The 19,294-nt window shown below is 43.2% G+C and overlaps 1 protein-coding gene across 1 annotated transcript in view; it reads left to right on the forward strand.

Moving 5' to 3' along the window:
* vps37d (VPS37D subunit of ESCRT-I) overlaps positions 1-19,294 on the forward strand; it is a 56,687-nt gene that overhangs the window by 19,966 nt on the left and 17,427 nt on the right. Inside the window, exon 3 of the mRNA XM_072243509.1 lies at positions 13,669-13,751. Within this exon, the coding sequence (XP_072099610.1) occupies positions 13,669-13,751 (83 nt within the window). The remainder of the gene's footprint in view (positions 1-13,668; positions 13,752-19,294) is intronic.

Raw genomic sequence — 19,294 nt, forward strand, 5'->3', positions numbered from 1 at the left:
AGATGAAATCTCTTCTTATTTCAGTCCTAAATGGGTGACCCTTTATTCTGAGACTGCCACCTCTGATTCTAGCCGGGGAGGGACATTAGCCCTGCATCAATCTCGTCAAACCCCATGATGTTTTGTGGTTTTGATGAGATCGCTGATCATTTTGCCAAACCCGAGGGAACCAGGAATCAATCTGGTGAGCCACCATTACACTCCCCCATCGTTAGCCTTCCCTTCCTTGGGTAAGGAGACCAGACCTGTTCTTTATATTCCAGGTCTGGTCTCACAAGGGTACTATAGAGCCCCGGGAGATGGTGCCGCTATTTAAAAACATAATGACTATACTGATTTTGGCCTCAGCTCTGCTTTCCTCCCTGTTCCTCATAATCCTTGTCTCAAAAACTTGTCCATCAACCCAGAAGTTAGCCTTGTGATCCTTGATTAAATTATCAATAAGGAAACAGCCCCCTTCCATCGGTAAAGATACCAAAATAATATATATATATATATAAAACTGCTTTGTGTGTGATCTCAAACTGTGTCTCACTAAAACACACTATAGTGAAACTGTATTAGAATATCTGGCACTATATCCTGATACAATATCAATAAAGCCCAACTCCATTCCCTTTGACAATGCTTACTGATCAATAATGATTACATTTTCAATTCCTATGCATCACTCTGAATAACAACATTTTCTTCTCACTCTCCTTCAGTAATAATTTTTAAAGATTCAATCCATGTAGATAATCTTATAGTTGACAATAGACAATAGGTGCAGGAGTAGGCCATTCGGCCCTTTGAGCCAGCACCACCATTCACTATGATCATGGCTGATCATCCACAATCAGTATCCAGTTCCTGCCTTATCCCCATAACCTTTGATTCTGCTATCTTTAAGAGCTCTATCCATCTCTTTTTTGAAAGCATCCAGAGACTTGGCCTCTACAGCCTTCTGGGGCAGAGCATTCCATATATCCACCACTCTCTGGGTGAAAAAGTTTTTCCTCAACTCCATTCTAAGTGGCCTACCCCTAATTCTTAAACTGTGGCCTCTAATTCTGGACTCAACCATCAGCGGGAACATGCTTCCTGCCTGCAGCATGTCCAATCCCTTAATAACCTTATATGTTTCAATAAGATCCCCTCTCAGCCTTCTAAATTCCAGAGTATACAAGCACAGTCGCTCCAATCTTTCGACATATGACAGTCCCGTCATCCGGGAATTAACCTTGTGAACCTACGCTGCATTCCCTCAATAGCAAGAATGTCCTTCCTCAAATTTGGAGACCAAAACTGCACACAGTACTCCAGGTGTGGTCTCACCAGGGCCCTGTACAGCTGCAGAAGGACCCCTTTGCTCTTATACTCAATTCCCCTTGTTATGAAGGCCAGCATGCCATTAGCTTTCTTCACTGCCGGCTGTACTTGCATACTTGCTTTCAGTGACTGATGTACAAGAACACCTAGATCTCGTTGTGCTTCCCCTTTTCCTAACTTGACTCCATTTAGATAATAATCTGCCTTCCCGTTCTTACCACCAATGTGGATAACCTCACATTTATCCACATTAAACTGCATCTGCCAAGCATCTGCCCACTCACCCAGCCTGTCCAAGTCACCCTGCATTCTCATAACATCCTCCTCACATTTCACACTGCCACCCAGCTTTGTGTCATCAGCAAACTTGCTAATGTTACTTTTAATTCCCTCATCTAAATCATTAATATGTATTGTAAACAGCTGCGGTCCCAGCACTGAACCTTGCGGTACCCCACTGGTCACCGCCTGCCATTCCGAAAGGGACCCGTTAATCGCTACTCTTTGTTTTCTGTCAGCCAGCCAATTTTCAATCCATGTCAGTACTCTGCCCCCAATACCATGTGCCCTAATTTTGCCCACTAATCTCCTATGTGGGACTTTATCAAAGGCTTTCTGAAAGCCCAGGTACACTACATCCACTGGCTCTCCCTTGTCCATTTTCATAGTTACATCCTCAAAAAATTCCAGAAGATTAGTCAAGCACGATTTCCCCTTCGTAAATCCATGCTGACTTGGACCAATCCTGTTACTGCTATCCAGATGTGTCGTAATTTCATCTTTTATAATTGACTCCAGCATCTTTCCCACCACCGACGTCAGGCTAACCAGTCTATAATTTCCTGTTTTCTCTCTTCCTCCCTTCTTGAAGAGAGGGACAACATTAGCCACCTTCCAATCCACAGCTGATCCTGAATCTATAGAACATTGGAAAATGATTACCAATGCGTCCACGATTTCTAAAGCCACCTTCTTAAGTACCCTGGGATGCAGACCATCAGGTCCCGGGGACTTATCAGCCTTCAGACCCAACAGCCTATCCAATACCATTTCCTGCCTAATATAAATTTCCTTCAATTCATCCATTTCCCTAGGTCCTTTGGCTACCATTACATCTGGGAAATTGTTTGTGTCTTCCCTAGTGAAGACAGATCCAAAGTACCTGTTCAACTCGTCTGCCATTTCCTTGTTCCCCATAATAAATTCACCCACCTCTGTCTTCAAGGGCCCAATTTTGGTCTTAAATATTTTTTTCCTTTTCACATACCTAAAGAAGCTTTTACTATCCTCCTTTATACTCTTGGCTAGTTTATCTTCGTATCTCATTTTTTCTCCACGTATTGCCTTTTTAGTTACCTTCTGTTGCTCTTTAAAAGTTTCCCAATCCTCCGGCTTCCCACTCATCTTTGCTATGTTATACTTCTTCTCTTTTATTTTTATACTGTCCATTACTTCCCTTGTCAGCCACGGCCTCCCCTTCCTTCCCTTAGGATCTTTCTTCCTCTTTGGAACGAACTGATCCTGCACCTTCCGCATTATTCCCAGAAACACTTGCCATTGCTGTTCCACTGTCATCCCTGCTAGGGTATTGTTCCATTGAATAGCACCATAGTTCCCTTTGTTCAGCTGTAATACTGACACTTCCGAGTTTCCCTTCTCCCTCTCAAATTGTAGATTAAAACTTATCATATTATGGTCACTACCTCCTAATGGCTCCTTTACCTCGAGGTCCCTGATCAAATCCGGTTCATTGCACAACACTAAATCTAGTTGTCTGCATTATATTCTGTCCGCAGTTTTCATGCCCACCTCTTTACCTAAGGGTAGGTGAAAGCAAGATTTAAAGATATTGGGAATCTGAAATTAAAATTGGAAATACTGAGCAGGTGAGGCAGCATCACAAAGTTCAAAGTAAATTTGTTATCAAAGTACCTATCTATCGCCATGTACAACCCTGAGATTCATTTTCCTGTGAGCATAAACAGTAAATATAAGAAACACAATAGAATCAGTGATAGACGGTACCCAACAGGACAGACAAACAACCAGTATGCAAAATACAACAAACTGTGCGAATACAGAAATAAAAAATAACAATAATAAATAAGCAATAAATATCGAGAGCATGAGATGAAGAGTCCTTGAAAGTGATTCTATAGGTTGTGGGAACAGTTTGGTTCAAGAGCTTGATGATTGAGGGGTAATAACTGTTGCTGAACCTAGTATGGGTCCTGAGGCTCCTGTACTTTCTTCCTGATGGCAGCACTGAGGAGAGCATGGTCTGGGTGGTGGGGATCCTTGAGAGTGGATGCTGCTTTCCTGTGACTGTGCTCCTTGTAGAGGTGTTCAATGGTGGGGAGGGCTTTACCTGTGATGGACTGGTCCACGTTCACTCCTTTTTGTAAGGTTTTCCACTCTAGGGCATTGATGTTTCCATTCCAGGCTGGACTCAACCAGCGAATATACTCTCCACCACACATCTATAGAAGTTTGTTAAAGTTTTAGATGACATGCTGAATCGCAGATTTCTCAGAAAATAGAGGTGATGTCATGCTTTCTTCGTAATGGCACTTATGTGCTGAACCCAGTACAAATCCTCTGAGGTGATTACAACGAGGAATTTAAAGTTGCTGAATCTCTCCTTTTCTGATCCCCTGATGAGGACTGGCTCATGGACCTTTGGGTTCCTCCTCCTGAAGTCAATAACCAGCTCCTTAGTCTTGCTGACATTGAGTGAGAGGTTATAGAAAACTAGAAACCTACCAGCACATTACAGGCCCTTCGGCCCACAACGTTGTGCCACTCTCATTTCAATCTCCTTCCTACGTGCTAATTCGCCACCACCTTTGGTTCAACCGACAACAGCGGTGTCATCAGCAAAGTTAAATATGGCGTTGGAGCTGTGCTTAGCCTCATAATCATGAGTATAAAGTGAGAAGAGCTGTGGACTAAGAACAGAGTCTTGTGGTGCAGCTATGCTGATGGAGATTGTGGAGGAGATGTTTTTGCCAATCTGAACTGACTGGGGTTTGCAAGTGAGGAAATTGAGGATCCAATTGTACAAGGAGGCATTGAGGCCAAGGTCTTGAACCTTATTAATTAGTTTTGAGGGGATGATAGTATTAAATCTGTGGAGAGAGTTGACATTTCAATTATAATAAGCTTTCTTCAGAACTGGAAATGGACCCATTTAGCAACAATCCCCATTCATAAATCCTTGTGATAGAGTAGAAGTTAGTGCAATTGTTTTACCGTGCCAGCAATGAATGATTGGGGTTCGATTCCTGCACGCTGCCTGTAAGGGGTTTGTACGTTTTCCCTGAGACCATGTGACTTTTCTCTAGGTGCTCCAGTTTCTTTCCACGTTCCAAAGATATACGGTTAGGGTTACTGAGTTGTGGGCATGCTATTTCGGCCGCAGAAGTGTGGCGACACTTTCAGGCTGCTCCCAGCTGATTTGATGTGACACAACCGATGCATTTCACTGTCTGTTTCGATGTACATGTGACAAATTAGGCTAACCTTGTTCACTCTACATTATCAAACTATAATTTCTCTCAGCTGCTATATTACAATGTTCACAAGAGATTCTAGCATTGTCCCTACCATTGACATCAGATCTTCATTTTCTCCGCTCTTTTTGGAGTAAGTGTGTTTCACTTAATACTTTAAACTCTTGAGCACAATTCTAAAATCTGGGTATTTCTGGAAAAGCAAAACTAATGACCTGTTCTGTTTGTAGCCAAATCTTCCAAGTCTCTGTAGTGTAAGCATTGGATCCAGAAATCTGTTGGTTTTGTTTTGTTAGTCCCATTACCAATGTTTTAACTTATAATTCTGTAGACAATAAGACATCGTTACTATTTCCCCCAGTTCCTTATTTCTCCTCTCCATGTTTAAGGGACCCATATATTTAACTTATCTCTTTTTACATGTTAGTAGGTTACTCTTACCATCTGTTTTATATCTTGTGATTTCTTCTAATTCTATTTTCAGTGTTTCTTATCAATATATCAATCACTCTTCCTTGAATTGTAAAACCCTCCTAAAGCTCTGACTTCATTAATGCACCAATATAAGCCTCTTCCTTTAGTTATATGAAGTTAGAGACAGATTTAGATTATTGTTCGACCATGGCTTTTTTTTATTCTTTAATGAATATTTGTACATGTTATTTATTTAAATAGTTGCAATTTCTTCTCTGATATTAAAATTTCTAATGTAATTTTCCAATCTATTTTAGCCAACATATCTACAGAATTTACTTTGTTTGGTCTACTTTCAGATTATTCCCAAACTCAATATAAAATTCCATTATATTTTCATTTGCTGTTCCCCAGAGTCCCTTAACCACAGCTATTAATTAATCAGATCTCATTGCACCATATGAGATACAAATTAGCCTTGTCCTGTACTCGTTCATCCATATACTCGAGACAAAACATATTGAAGTGTTCTGCCAACTTGTCCTCTACATATCACATCTGAAATGAAACATTTAATGCTGGAGGTACACAGGTCTGGCAGCTTCTGTGGAAAGAGGAACAAGGCTAATATTTCAGGTCAGTTATGTTTTGCTGACCAGTGGTGTAGTGGTATCCGCATTGGACTCCGAGTGGTCCTGGGTTCGAATCCAGCCGGCTCCTTGCATCCGTGCTGGGTTGAGTGTCAAGCTAGCAACTCGGCCTCATAAAACACAGGCAAATGCTTAAGAAATGGCAAGATTGCCACTTGATGTGTCACATGGTGTGGAAAGGAACAACAATGTTTCATCAGAAGTTGATTTTTTAATAAAACTCAATTGAAACAATAATATCCTAAAATGCCCCAGAGGTATGGCTTGAAATCATACAGGTTTTTTATAGTGTGGAAATCCTCGCTAAACAAACAGGTTGTAAATCTTGGCTGTGATTCAGCTGAGGAAAGAAACTGGGCTATGCACATTGCTAGTGGCACAAAATGCAGTGGAGAATTGACATTGGCATGCATATGAACAGTGTCAAGAACTGCCTAATCTTATTTGGAAACAACCGCCACCTTGAACTGCTCAATAACACCTCTAGTACAATTTCTCACAACTACCTTGCCTGTTCTTCTTCCCACCCTGTCACCTGAAAAAACGCCATTTCTTTTCCTTAGTTCCTTTGTCTCTGCTGTGTCTGTTCCCAGGATGAGGTATTCCTTTCCATAATATTAAAGGTATCTTCCTTCTTCAAGGAATGAGGTTTCCCTTCCTCCGCTACTGATGTTGTCCGCTCCCACATCTCCTCCATTTCCCGGACATTGGGTGGCAGGGTGGAGACACCTCTCTAATAAAGGATGTGCAAAGCGCTCCTTCCCTCCACTAGCACCTGCTTAGTTCCCCCCCCCCACCCTGCCCCATAGGGTCATATGAAGCCATGGGAGCAGGTGATGGATGGTTGTACAAGTAGCTGGTGCATAGCACAAGTTCTGGTTATGTGACCACTAACGCCAGGCAGATCATTTCTCAGGAGTATTGATAATGACTGGGGTCACCCTTCTTGAAAAGACACTGCCCAGAAGAAGGCAATGGCAAACCATTTCTGCAGAAAAATTTGCTACGAACAATCATGGTCAAAGACCATGAACACCCGCGACATATGAGACAGCACATATCCACAGAAGTTGATATGAGAAGGCGTTGGCAAGTAGGATTAAGAAAGACCCCAAGGCATTCTACACGTGTATGAAAAACAGGAGGATCACTAGAATGAGGGTAGGGCCACTCATGGATAAAGAAGGATATGTGCTTGGAGATAGGGGGGGTGTTCAAGGAGAGGGACTTTGAATAGCATAGAACAGATAATGTTCTAGAGCAAGTTTAGGTTAAGGAAGAGGTAATGTGGAGCTTCTGAAAAACATTAGGATAGATACATCTCCAGGGCCGGACAGGATATACTGCAGATTACTACAGGAAGCAAGGGAAGAGATTGCTGGGGAGTTGACAATGATTGTTACACCTTTTCTGGCCACATGAGTGGTGCCAGGAGCGGAGGATGGCAAATGTTGTACCACTATTCAAGAAAGGTAAAGGTACTGGTTTTTCACCTGGAACCTACCAGCCTTCTCCTTCTCACCCTCCCCCCACCTTCTTTATAGGGCCTCTGCCCCTTCCCTCTTCGGTCCTGACGAAGGGTTCCGGCCCGAAACGTCGACTGATCGTTTCCACGGATGCTGCTGGACCTGCTGAGTTCCTCCAGCGTTTTGTGAGGTAAAGGTACAATCCTAGGAATAATACAGCAGTGAGCCTTACATCATTAGTAGTCAAACTACTGGAGAGAATTCTTGGGGGAAAGATTTGTGAGCACTTGGAGAGACATAGTCTTTATGGGGATTGTCAACATAGCTTTGTGAGGGGCAGGTCATGCCTCACAAGGGTAGTTTGATTTTTCAAGGTGGTGACAAAACAAATTGATGAAGGTAGAGCAGTAGATGTGCTATATATGGATTTTAGTATCAGTTTCACAAGGTTTTTCATGGTAGCTCATCCAGAAAACCTTGCCATGGAAACTTAGGCTTGGATGCCTGTAGAAGGCTGGGTGTGGTCATGCATAGAGCATGTTCTGCCTGGAGGTCGCAGTGTAATGGTGCTCTGTCAGAATCTGTTCTACTTCCTTTTGTGATTGTTATCAACGACCTGGATGAGGAAGTGGAAGGGTGGGTTATCAAATTTACAGACGACACGAAGGCTAGTGGTGTTGTGGATGGTATAGAAGATTGTCACATGTTGCAATGAGATATAGACAGGATGTAGAGTTGGGTAGAGAAGTTGTGATGGAGTTCAATCTGGAAGAGTGTGAACTTGATACAATTTGGAGAATCAAACTTGAAGGCAGAGTACAAGGTTAATGGCAGAATTCTTGGCAGTGTGGAGGAACAGGGGGATCTGGGAGTCCAATCAATAGATCCATCAAAGTTGCTGTGCAAGTTAATAGGGTGGCTAAGAAGGTGTATGATGTGCTGACTTTTCATTAGTCATGTGATGGAGTTCAAGAGCCACAAGGTAATTCTTCAGCTTTATAAAACCCTGGTTAGATCTCACTTCGAATATTTTGTTCAATTCTGGTTGCCACGTCTTAGGAAGTTTGTGGTAACCTTAGAGAGGGTGAAGACAGGATTTACCAGGATGCTGCCTGAATTAGAGAGCATGTATTATGAGGAAAAGTTGGCTGAGCTAGAACTTTTCTCTTTGGAGCGAAGGAGGATAAAAGACAACTTGATAGAGGTCTATAGGATTATGAGAGGCATGAACAGAGTGAAACTCCAGTAACTTTATCTGGGTCACCAATGGCCAATACCAGATGACGTCCTATTTAATGTGAATAGAGGAAAGTTTAGGAGAGTCGTCAGAGGTAGGTTTTTTTTTACAGAGAACACACTGTTGTTTGTGGATGGTTGTTCAGGGTGATATAATAGGGACTTTTGGGGGGAGAAAACTCAGATAAACACATGGATGTAAGAAAAATGGAGGATTTTGAACTGTGTAGGAAGGCTAGATTGATCTTGGAATTAGATTGATCAAGGCGTAGACTTGCATGGGTCAGCACGACAACGTGGGCCAAAGGGCCTGTGCTCTGCTGTACTGCTCTACGTACAGATTCAAAAGATCAGAATAGAAAGGTTAAGATTTGAATTGAAGGTCCTGTATTACGGGTCAAGACATCTTGATTTTTATTCCATTAATATAATGGTATTTTCACTGTTAAATGGATAAGGCACCATTACTGCTTTTTTACCAAACCAGTAATGTAGCCACTGTTCCACTTAGGCAGTGGAGCTACTAGGACTTGATGTTTCAATCCTTATGGTAAATTGGCACTCTCGATGTTGGCAGTGGGCTTGGAGTGGTGACAAGGAGGGAGGGTAGGTACGTCATCGGGGTCATCAGGTGGGCACCCTCCTTCTTTGACGTTTCGTTGATAGGTATATAAACACCGCATTTCCACTATGCGCATAGTCTATGAGCCTATGCTGACCAAACATCTACCTTTACTAATCCTCTATATCTCTCAGCTTCTCTATCTGTTCCCACACTGTCATCAATTTCAACCCCTTAATTCTACATAAAAGGGGAATGTACAGAGCCCAATTAACTTACCAAACTACATATCTTTGGGATGTGAGAGCATATCCAGCCTCCACACATGTAGCACCCAGGGTCAGGATTGAACCCAACTCACTGGAGCTGTGTGACAGCTGCCCTACTGGTTGTGTCGCTGTACTGTCCAAAAACTGTTGGAATTGTATCTTTTGGTTTCCTCTTTTGTTGGTTGGGCTTGCATATTCATTGACCATCTAGTAATCAATTAAAGGGGCTGGGCTAAAACCCAGAGCAATTCTCTGAAACAAGGCTGACGACTGCCTATGGTTGCCTTTGAGCCAAGAGGGGAGCATTGACGCTGGCATCAAACCTGTGCTGATTTGATTGTTTGGCATGGAGAGACAGCCGAAGCTTGTTGGAACAAGAACATGTGACAGTAGAGTTTGCACGAGGAACATGGAGGGTGCCGTGAAGCAGATGGGTGAGGTCGGAGAAGCAGATGGCAATCATGGTGGTGCTCATTTTGTGGGCACTTCGTGGAATTTCCCCGGTGCATTGCAGAGCGACTGCACAAACATATCCTCATTATCTCCTCATTATTGTCTCCCACTTTATAGTTATTCCCATCTGCTCCAGTCCCAGCTGTAGTCATGGGGTACCTCCAAGTACAGGGCTTCAGGCTTGCAGCGCTGTTCAGAGACGGCAATCTGATGATAAACTCTCATTCTGTTCTGCAGATTCAGCACTCACTTTTGGAATGGCCATGTTTCTAAAAGTCTCTTCAAATTGCTAAAATGCTTTGCCATCTGCTAAGTTAGTAAAAAAAAAGTCTGCTGATGGTAGAGTGGAAGGAATGGAGAGAAAGGGTAATTTATTAATCAGGAATATCAAGAACATGATGTCACTAATTATCAGTTTAGTGGAAGGAGCAGATAGTGTGGATGGAATAGATGCTGAGGATTTAATATCAGAGAATTGGGTGGTGCAGCAGGCATGTTGATTTTAATTATCAAACCTTTTGGCGCATGTCTTCCTGTATCCCTCCTCAAATTTCCTTTGTTTAAGCCAGCCCATTGGGGTTTGACCATTTGCTGTCGGGAATAATTTCCCTTAATCAATTTTTCAAAATCTCAATCAATCTGAATCACAATGAGGCCTTCTTTTCCAAGGAAAGCAAGCCTGGAATTTTGTGTGGTATCTGAAATCACACTAATCCCACAATCATAATCTTCCCATAAACTGTATACAGGATTTGACGCATCAGAATCAGGTTTTAATATCACCAACATATGTCATGAAATTTGTTAACATAAACTGTATACTACTTCAACCAGTGTCAAAGTACCAATGAAATCTCTTCAGGACTACACCCTGTTTCTCCTAGTGTAACCCATTCCAGTAGAATTTGTTTAATAATTAATTAGTGGGACTTTGTATGTACTTTGCCTAAGTTTTGCACATGTAATAACAGAAAAGCAATCTGAAAAGCAATGTTTTTGCAAACAAGAGAAGATCTGCAGATGCTGGAGATTCAAGCAACACGCACAAAATGCTGGTGGAACACAGCAGGCCAGGCAGCAGGACTGCTGAAGGGCCTTGGCTCGAAACGTTGACGATACTCTTTTCCATAGATGCTGAGTCCCTCCAGCATTTTGTGTGTGTTGCAATGTTCTTGCAACTTTTTCCCCTATATTTCCCGGCGTGAAGAAGCATTGATTGGTTAATTTTTAGCTTTTCCATCAATAACACACCATTGATATAATAGTGAATATATTCAGTGCTGTTTGTTTGTTCTACTCCCTTCCTCTGTGTTAAACAGTTGCCTGCTTCAATTACACAGTTAATCAGCACCACCTATCACAGGGATGAGGACAGCGTAAATGATAGGCAGTTTATTGTTCTTAAATGGGTTCACAGCTCAGACCTTGGTGATAAATTGACAGTTTAGAGATTCATTCATCCAAAAGAAACGGGCATTGAAAAGGCTACAGGCACTGAGGACTTGTCACTTCATTCATGCATGTACTAGTGGCAGGTTGCAAGTGCTGAAGGGTTGCCAGTTCCAGCCTCTCCCTCATCTGCATACACTGAGCACAAGCAGTTCACACCCTGGTAATCTGAAATGAGCTGGAACAGAAACTCTGCAGGTCAGGTAGCCTCTGCGGAGAGAGAAACTTAACATTTCAGGTCTGAGACCCTTCATCGGGCTGAGAAAGAGAGAAACATAAACACGAGAAAATCCAGAGCAACACACACAAAATGCAGGAGGAACTCAGCAGGCCAGGCAGCATCTATGGAAAAGAGTACAGTCGACGTTTCGGACTGAGACCCTTCATCAGGACTAGAGAAGCATGTTAGTAGGCAGAGAAAGTAGGGAAAGGTGGGGGGTGGAACAAAGGGAATTTCTCTGACAGGGTGAAATAATGTGCTTCATTAAAAGGTTAATTAGCTCCTTTGCTCAACGAGTTGCCGATGTTGTAAATTCTGTGTAATAGATTATAGAAATGAAAGATAAAGAGGAAAAAGCAACGTCAGGAAAGATGGCCAGAACTGATACAAAGAGTAAGAAACGGCGAATTATCTAAAGTTGGAGAATTCAGCAACACACACAAAATGCTGGAGGAACTCAGCAGGCCAGGCAGCTTCCATGGAAAAGAGTACAGTCAAGATCCTTCACCCGAAACAAAAACTGGACTTTCTTCCGTAGATGCTGCCTGGCCTACTGAGTTCCTCCAGCATTTTGTGTGTGTTGCTTGGATTTCCAGCATCTGCAGATTCACTGTCGTTTGTGATTGGAGAATTCAGCACTGAGTCATGCAGGGTGCAAAATGCCTAGACAAAAAAAAAGGAAGTGTTGTTTCTCATGCTTACATTGGCATTTATTGAAAGAGTGCAAAAGTCCATGAGCAAAGGTCAGAGTGAGATTGGGATGGTGAATTAAAGTGTCAGGCCACTACACTTCCTGCCCTTTCACCTTTTCCTTTCCCAGTAACTCAATCAATCTTTCCAGGTAAGATGCCAAATCACTTCTGCTTCCAGGGTTTGGAGTTCACGATGTGGTCCCTCTACATTCAAGAAACCAAATGCAGTTTGGCCATCCACAAAAAATGGAATTTCCTTGAGGCCAGCCATTTTAATTCCTATCCCCATTCCTATTCCAACATGTCAGTCCATGGCCTTGTCATTTGCCATGATAAGGCCACTTTTAGGGTGGAGGAGCAATGCGTCATGTTCCGTCTAGATAGTATCCAACTTGATGGTATGAACATCAATTTTGTGTTTTTCCCTCCTCCTCCTCCTGTCTTCTATTCCCCACTCTGGCCTCTTACCTCTTCACCTCACCTGCCTATCACCCTCCTCCTGGTGCCTCTCCTTTTTCCCTTTCTCCTATGGTCCACTCTCCTCTCCTATCAAATTCCTCCTTCTGCAGTCCTTTACCTTTCACACACCACATTTTTATTCTGGCATCTTCCCCTGTCTGTACCACTTCTGAAGAAGTGTCTTGGCCTGAAATGTTGACTGTTTATTCATTTCCATAGGTGCTGCCTGATCTACTGAGTTTTTCCAGTATTTTGTGTGTGTTGCTGATCATTTTGTGGGTCTCATCCCAAAAGTGACCCTGAGCTTCTGTTACCAGCCAATAATTCCTCATCCCATCCCCATTCTTACCTCTATGTTTGAGGCTTCTTGCACTGTTATGCCTAGTTACCCATCTCCTTTGCTGAATCACACATCCTCAGTCCTCAGTAAAGATTGTCAAATGAAATCTAATGATATACTTTGGAGCAACACACACGAAACTCAGTGGGTTAGGCGACATCTAGGAAAAGAGTAAATAGTCAACTTTGGAGATTTAAACACAAGGAATTCTGCAGATGCTGGAAATTCAAGCAACACACATCAAAGTTGCTGGTGAACGCAGCAGGCCAGGCAGCATCTCTAGGAAGAGGTACAGTCGACGTTTCGGGCCGAGACCCTTCGTCAGATCTCGGCCCAAAACGTCGACTGTACCTCTAACTAGAGATGTTGCCTGGCCTGCTGTGTTCACCAGCAACTTTGATGAACTTTGGAGATTTGTTGGATGAAGGATTATCACAGTGACCTTTCAGGTGGTAATGATTCTCAGTCTTTCAAAGTGGTCAAACTGCCACCAGGTGAATTCATACATTTGTTCCCAATCTAGTGAGACGATAGAACTCTGCAGAAATGGAACTCCGCGTTGGTGATGTTTCTTTGTGTAAGAATTATATTTACTGCTGTGATCTTCTGACTGGATTTACTTCCTGTCTCCACAGCTGCTTACCTGGAGAGACATAGCCCCAAGTCTGCACTGGAACACCTGCAAAGAGATATGGTCAAAAAGGAAGAGGAATCTGAGGTAAGATTTTGACAAAGGTAGAGCCCTTGTATCCTCTTTCCTGGTTTTTAACCTTACAACACAATCAGTAACCCTAAAAACTGGGGATGTTATTTTATGTTGTATGGGATCTTGAATATTCAAACAGCCATCTTTATTTCCCTCCACTTTTTTATTCTGGCATCTTCCCCTGCCTTCTTAGCACCGAAGTAGGTTCTCGGCCTGAAACGTCGACTGTTTATTCATTGCCATCGATGCTGCCTGACCTGCTGAGTTCCTCCAGCATTTTGTGTGTGCTGCTCTGGATTTTGAAAGTGTACAGAATTTCTCGTGTTTATCGATATTTTGTCACTTTAAAATTATAGTGATGTCCAAATGTTAGAAGACCCAAATGTGAGCAGGCAGTCTCAAATCTGACCCAGCCATAACGTTAACAGAATGTTAAAGGAGAGGGAATCAAGATTATTATGTGGGCTATTTATACCTGCAGACAGATGCTCTGAGATAATTGATAGTTTAAATTACATTCCACTTTTATTAGCCCATCTGATTGTGAGCTGTGAAGACATCAAATTAAGCACTTCAGAGACTAAAGTCTTTTGCCTGGGAATGTTTTAAATTTGTTTTCATACTGCTTAATCAAATGGATTAACACCTTTGTGTTAGTTTGATTTTTCTGAGGCTTCGTTTCTCCCTCCCTTGAATCTGAGACAAAAGGCTGTGAGCTCAAAGCTCCAGCTTGGATTGGGTAATTGTGAGGGAAAAGATGCTCGCGCTTGTCGCAGGTCATCCTAACTCAGGTGGGAGTATTTGAGTAGCCATGAGCTTGATGAATTCCCCCAAGTTTTCTGGTCTGGGAGGCCTCTATTGACGTGGAAATTACATTGAGGTATAATTAGGAGTTGGGAAATGGCCACAATTTATAGAACATAAAACAGTGCAGGAACGGGCTCTTTGGCTCACAGTATCTGTGCTGCCCATGGTGTCAAATTAAATTAATCTCATCTGCCTGTCTATGGTCTCTAGCTCTCCATTCACTGCCTGTTCATGTGCTTTCATAAGTGCCTCTTAGACATTGCTATTGTATCTGTTTCTACAACCTCTCCTGGCAGCATGTTTCAGACACTTACCACTCTGTGTATTAAAAAAAAACAAACTCGCCTCACATTGTGTTGATGACACAAAGGTTGGGGGTGTAGTGGATTGTGTGGAGGGTTGTCAGAGGTTACAGAGGGACATCAATAGGATGCAGAACTGGGTGGAGAAATGGCAGATGGACTTCAACCCAGATAAGTGTGAAGTGGTTCATTGTGGTAGGTCCAATTTGAAGATAGAATATAATATAAATGGTAAGACTCTTGGCAGTGTGGAAGATCTGAGAGATATTGGGGTCAGTGCCGAAAGGACACTTAAAGCTGCTCCGCAGGTTGACAGTGTTGTTAGAAGGCGTATGATGTGTTGGCATTCATCAACCGTGGAATTGAGTTCAGGAGCCGTGAGCTAATATTACAGCTATATAAGACCTTGATCAGACCCCACGTGGAGTACTGTGTTCAGTTCTGGTTATCTCATTACAGGAAGGATGTGGATACCATAGAGAGAGTGCAGAGGAGATTTACAAGGATGTTGCCTGGACAGGATGGTGTACCTTATGAGAATGTACTTGGCCTTTTCTCCTTGGAGCGATGGAGGATGAGAGCTGACCTGATAGAAGTGTATAAGATAATGAGGGGCATTGATTGTGTGGATAGCCAGAGGCTTTTTCCCAGGGCTGAAATGGATAGCACAAGGGGGCATAGTTTTAAGGTGATTGGAAATAGGTACCAAGGGGATGTCAGGAGTAAGTTTTTCACACAGTGTGGTGGGTGTGTGGAATGCACTGCCAGCAACGGTGGTGGAGGTGGATACATTAGGGTCTTTTAAGAGCCTCTCAGATAGGTACATGGAGCTTAGAAAAATAGAGGGCTATGCACCAGGGAAATTCTAGGCAGTTTCTAGAGCAGGTTACATGGTTGGCACAACATTGTGGGCCGAAGGGCCTGTAATGCGCTGTAAATTTCTGTGTTTTATGTTCTGTATCACCTTCATTCTCTCCTAAACCAGGGGTCCCCAACCTTTTTTGCATTGCAGACCGGGTTAATATTGACAATATTCTTGCGGACCAGCCGACCGGGGAGTGGGGTTGCCAACGGACAAGCGTAGCAGTCAAATGCGTTGTTTACCCAGAAAGACTACAATGACCATGAAGCCTTGCGTGTGCACCAGTGCGCATGCGCGTCTTGACCTGCCCATTCCCCCCCACCAGCAAATCCTTTTTGGCGATTCTGTTCGTGGGGGTGGGTGTTAATCACTACTGGAATATAGGTGATAAGTGGGTAATACACTCAATTTTGTTTCTAAAAGGGTTTATCTAATGAACTTAATATTAAACACACAGCTCATATTTTCCTCGCATGAATATAGTGATAAGTCAATTATCAGGGGAGCTTGAAGTAAGTGTTGAACAAACTTCCAGTAGAAGTGGTAGAGACAGGTTCGATATTATCATTTAAAGAAAAATTGGATAGGTATATGGACAGGAAAGGAATAGAGGGTTATGGACTGAGTGCAGGTCGGCGGGACTAGGTGAGAGTAGCGTTCGGCACGGACTAGAAGGGCCGAGATGGCCTGTTTCCGTGCTGTAATTGTTATACGGTCACTTATAAGTCAATAGCATCATAACATTTTTAGTAACATTTGGATATTAAACACACAGCACATATTTTCCCCGTATAAATATATAAAATCATTGCAACACACCAATATCGCTGAATCAGTGGGAGCCCTGGGCTTGTTTCTCTACAACAACATGGTCCTATTGAGGGGTGATGGGAGACAGCGATACTCGAAGGGGGTTCCTTATGTCCAGTCTATTCCGTAATTTAGTTTTCGTTGCATTCAGTGCAGATATGTTGGAAATGGAAGCAACGTTTTCGGTGCTTTCCTGGCTATCTCAGGATATTTGGCCTTGACTTTGATCCAAAATGCTGGCAGAGATGTTATGTCAAACATACTTTTCAGCCCGTCGTCATTTGCAAGCTGGAGGAGTTGATCTCCTTCCCACCCTGACACGGATGACGCGCGGGTCATGACCTCGTATGCGTAATGGCTGATCAGTGGGTGTGACAGGGAATGAGGAAAGGTGCAGCTGACTGATATCGTCAAATCATATCGTTTCCTCGCGGCCCAGTAGCGCATGCTTTGCGGCCCGGTACCGGTCCGCGGCCCAGTGGTTGGGGACCGCTGTCCTAAACTTTCTAATGGTTTACCTTTCTACTGTGGGGATTAAAACCGACTACCTGATCTGTATCAAAGTTCAAAGTCAATGTATTATCAAAGTATATGTACGTCACCGTATACAACCCTGAGATTCATTTTCTTGTGGGTATACTTAGTAAATCCAATAACCATAATAGAATCAATGAAAGCCCACCCCGCCAGGGCAGGCGTTCAGTGTGGCAAAAGACAACAAACTGGGCAAATACAAAAAGATAGAAGGAAAAAAAAGTATTAATAATAAATAAATAAGCTATAAATATCGAGATCGTGAGATGAAGAGTCCTTGAAAGTGAGTCCATTGGTTGTGGGAACAGTTCAGTGATGTGGCAAGTGAAGTTGAGTGGAGTTATCCCCTGTGGTTGAGGGGTAGTAACTATTACTGGACCTGGTGGCTGAGGGTTAGTAACTATTACTGGACCTGGTGGCCGAGGGTTAGTAACTGTTACTGGATTTGGTGGCTGAGGGTTAGTAACTGTTACTGGACTGGGCGGATGAGGGTTAGTAACTGTTACTGGACTGGGTGCATGAGGGTTAGTAACTGTTACGGGACCTGGTGGTGTGAGCCCCGAACCTTCTGAACCTTCTTTCTGATGGTAGCATGAAGAAAAGAGGATGACCTTGGGTGGTGGGGGTCCCTGATGATGGATGCTGCTTTCCTGCGACAAAGCTCCATGTAAATGTATTCGATAGTGGGGAGGGCCTTACCTGTGATGGACTGGGCTATATCCACTACTTTTTCTACGATTTTCCATCTGAGGGCATTGGTGTTTCTCTTACCAGGCTGTGCTGCAGCCAGTCAATATACTCTCCACCACACATCTATAGAAGTTTGTCAAAGTTTTAGTTGCCATGCCAAATCTTCGCTGACTTCTAAGGAAGTAGAGGCACTGCTGCGCTTTCTTCATAATTGCATTTACATGCTGGGCCCAGGACAGGTCCCCTGAAATGATAACAGCGAGGAATTTAAAGTTGCTGACCCTCTCCACCTCTGATGCCCCAATGAGGATTGATTGGCTCATAGACCTCTGGTTTCCTCCTCCTGAAATCGATAATCAGCTCCTTGGTCTTGCTTACACATTGAGAGAGAGGTTGTTGCTGTGGCACCACTCAGCCTGATTTTCAGTCTCCCTCCTATAGGCTGATTCATCACCACCTTTGATTTGGCCAACATTAACGATGTCATCAGCAAACTTAAAAATGGCATTGGAGCTATGTTTAACTTCAGTCATAAGTATGAAGTGAGTAGAGCAGGGGTACTAAGCACACAGCCTTGTGGTGCTCTGGTGCTGATGGAGATTGTGGAGGAGATGTTGCTGCCAGTCCGAACTGACTGTGGTCTGCATATGAGGAAAACGAGCATCAAATTGCACAAGGCGGTATTGAGGCTAGGGTCAATGAGATGGCATCTGCTGTGGACCCACTGCTCCCATAAGCAAACTGGAGCGGATCCAAGTCACTTCTCAGGCAGGAGTTGTTGGGTTTCATCACCAACCTCTCAAAGCGCTTCATCACAGTGGATGTGAGTGTTACTGGATGGTAGTCATTGAGGCAGGTCACCATGTTCTTCTTAGGCACCTCTGCTTCTTACAACCTTATTTACTTCTATCAGGATATCAGGTGAAAACAATCCCAGTTTGTCCAAACTACCCTTATAGCTGGTACACTCTGATCCAGACCACGTCCTGGTGAGCCTCTTCTGCATCTTTACCAAGCCTGCACATTCATTTCATAGTATGGCATCTAGGACTGCACACTATACTCCAAATGTGGCCTAAATAAAGTTTTATATTCACTCAGTGACCACTTTAGTGGAACCCAGTGTGATCTTCTGCTGCTGTAGCCCATCCACTTCAAAGTTGGACATGTTCTGCATTCAGAGATGCTCTTCTGCACACCATTGTTGTAAAGTATGGTTGTTTGAATTACTGTCGCCTTCCTGTCAGCTTGAACCAGTCTGGCCGTTCTCCTCTGGCCTCTCTCATTAATGAGGCGTTTTCACAGCAGAACTGCCACTCACTTTTTTTTTGTTGTTTTTCACACCATTCTCTGCACAAAAATCCCAGGAGATCAGTAGTTTCTGAGATACTCAAACCACCTCATCTGGCACCAACAGTCATTCTACAGTCAGAGTCATTAAGATCACATTTCTTTCCCATTCTGATGTTTGGTCTGAAAAACAACTGATTTGACCATGTTTGCATTACTAAATTCAACCAAAGCTGGAAGTCATTATGCTGCTTGGAGAG

Source organism: Mobula birostris, chromosome 25 (assembly GCF_030028105.1).
Source record: "Mobula birostris isolate sMobBir1 chromosome 25, sMobBir1.hap1, whole genome shotgun sequence".
NCBI classification, from domain to species: Eukaryota; Metazoa; Chordata; class Chondrichthyes; order Myliobatiformes; family Myliobatidae; genus Mobula; species Mobula birostris.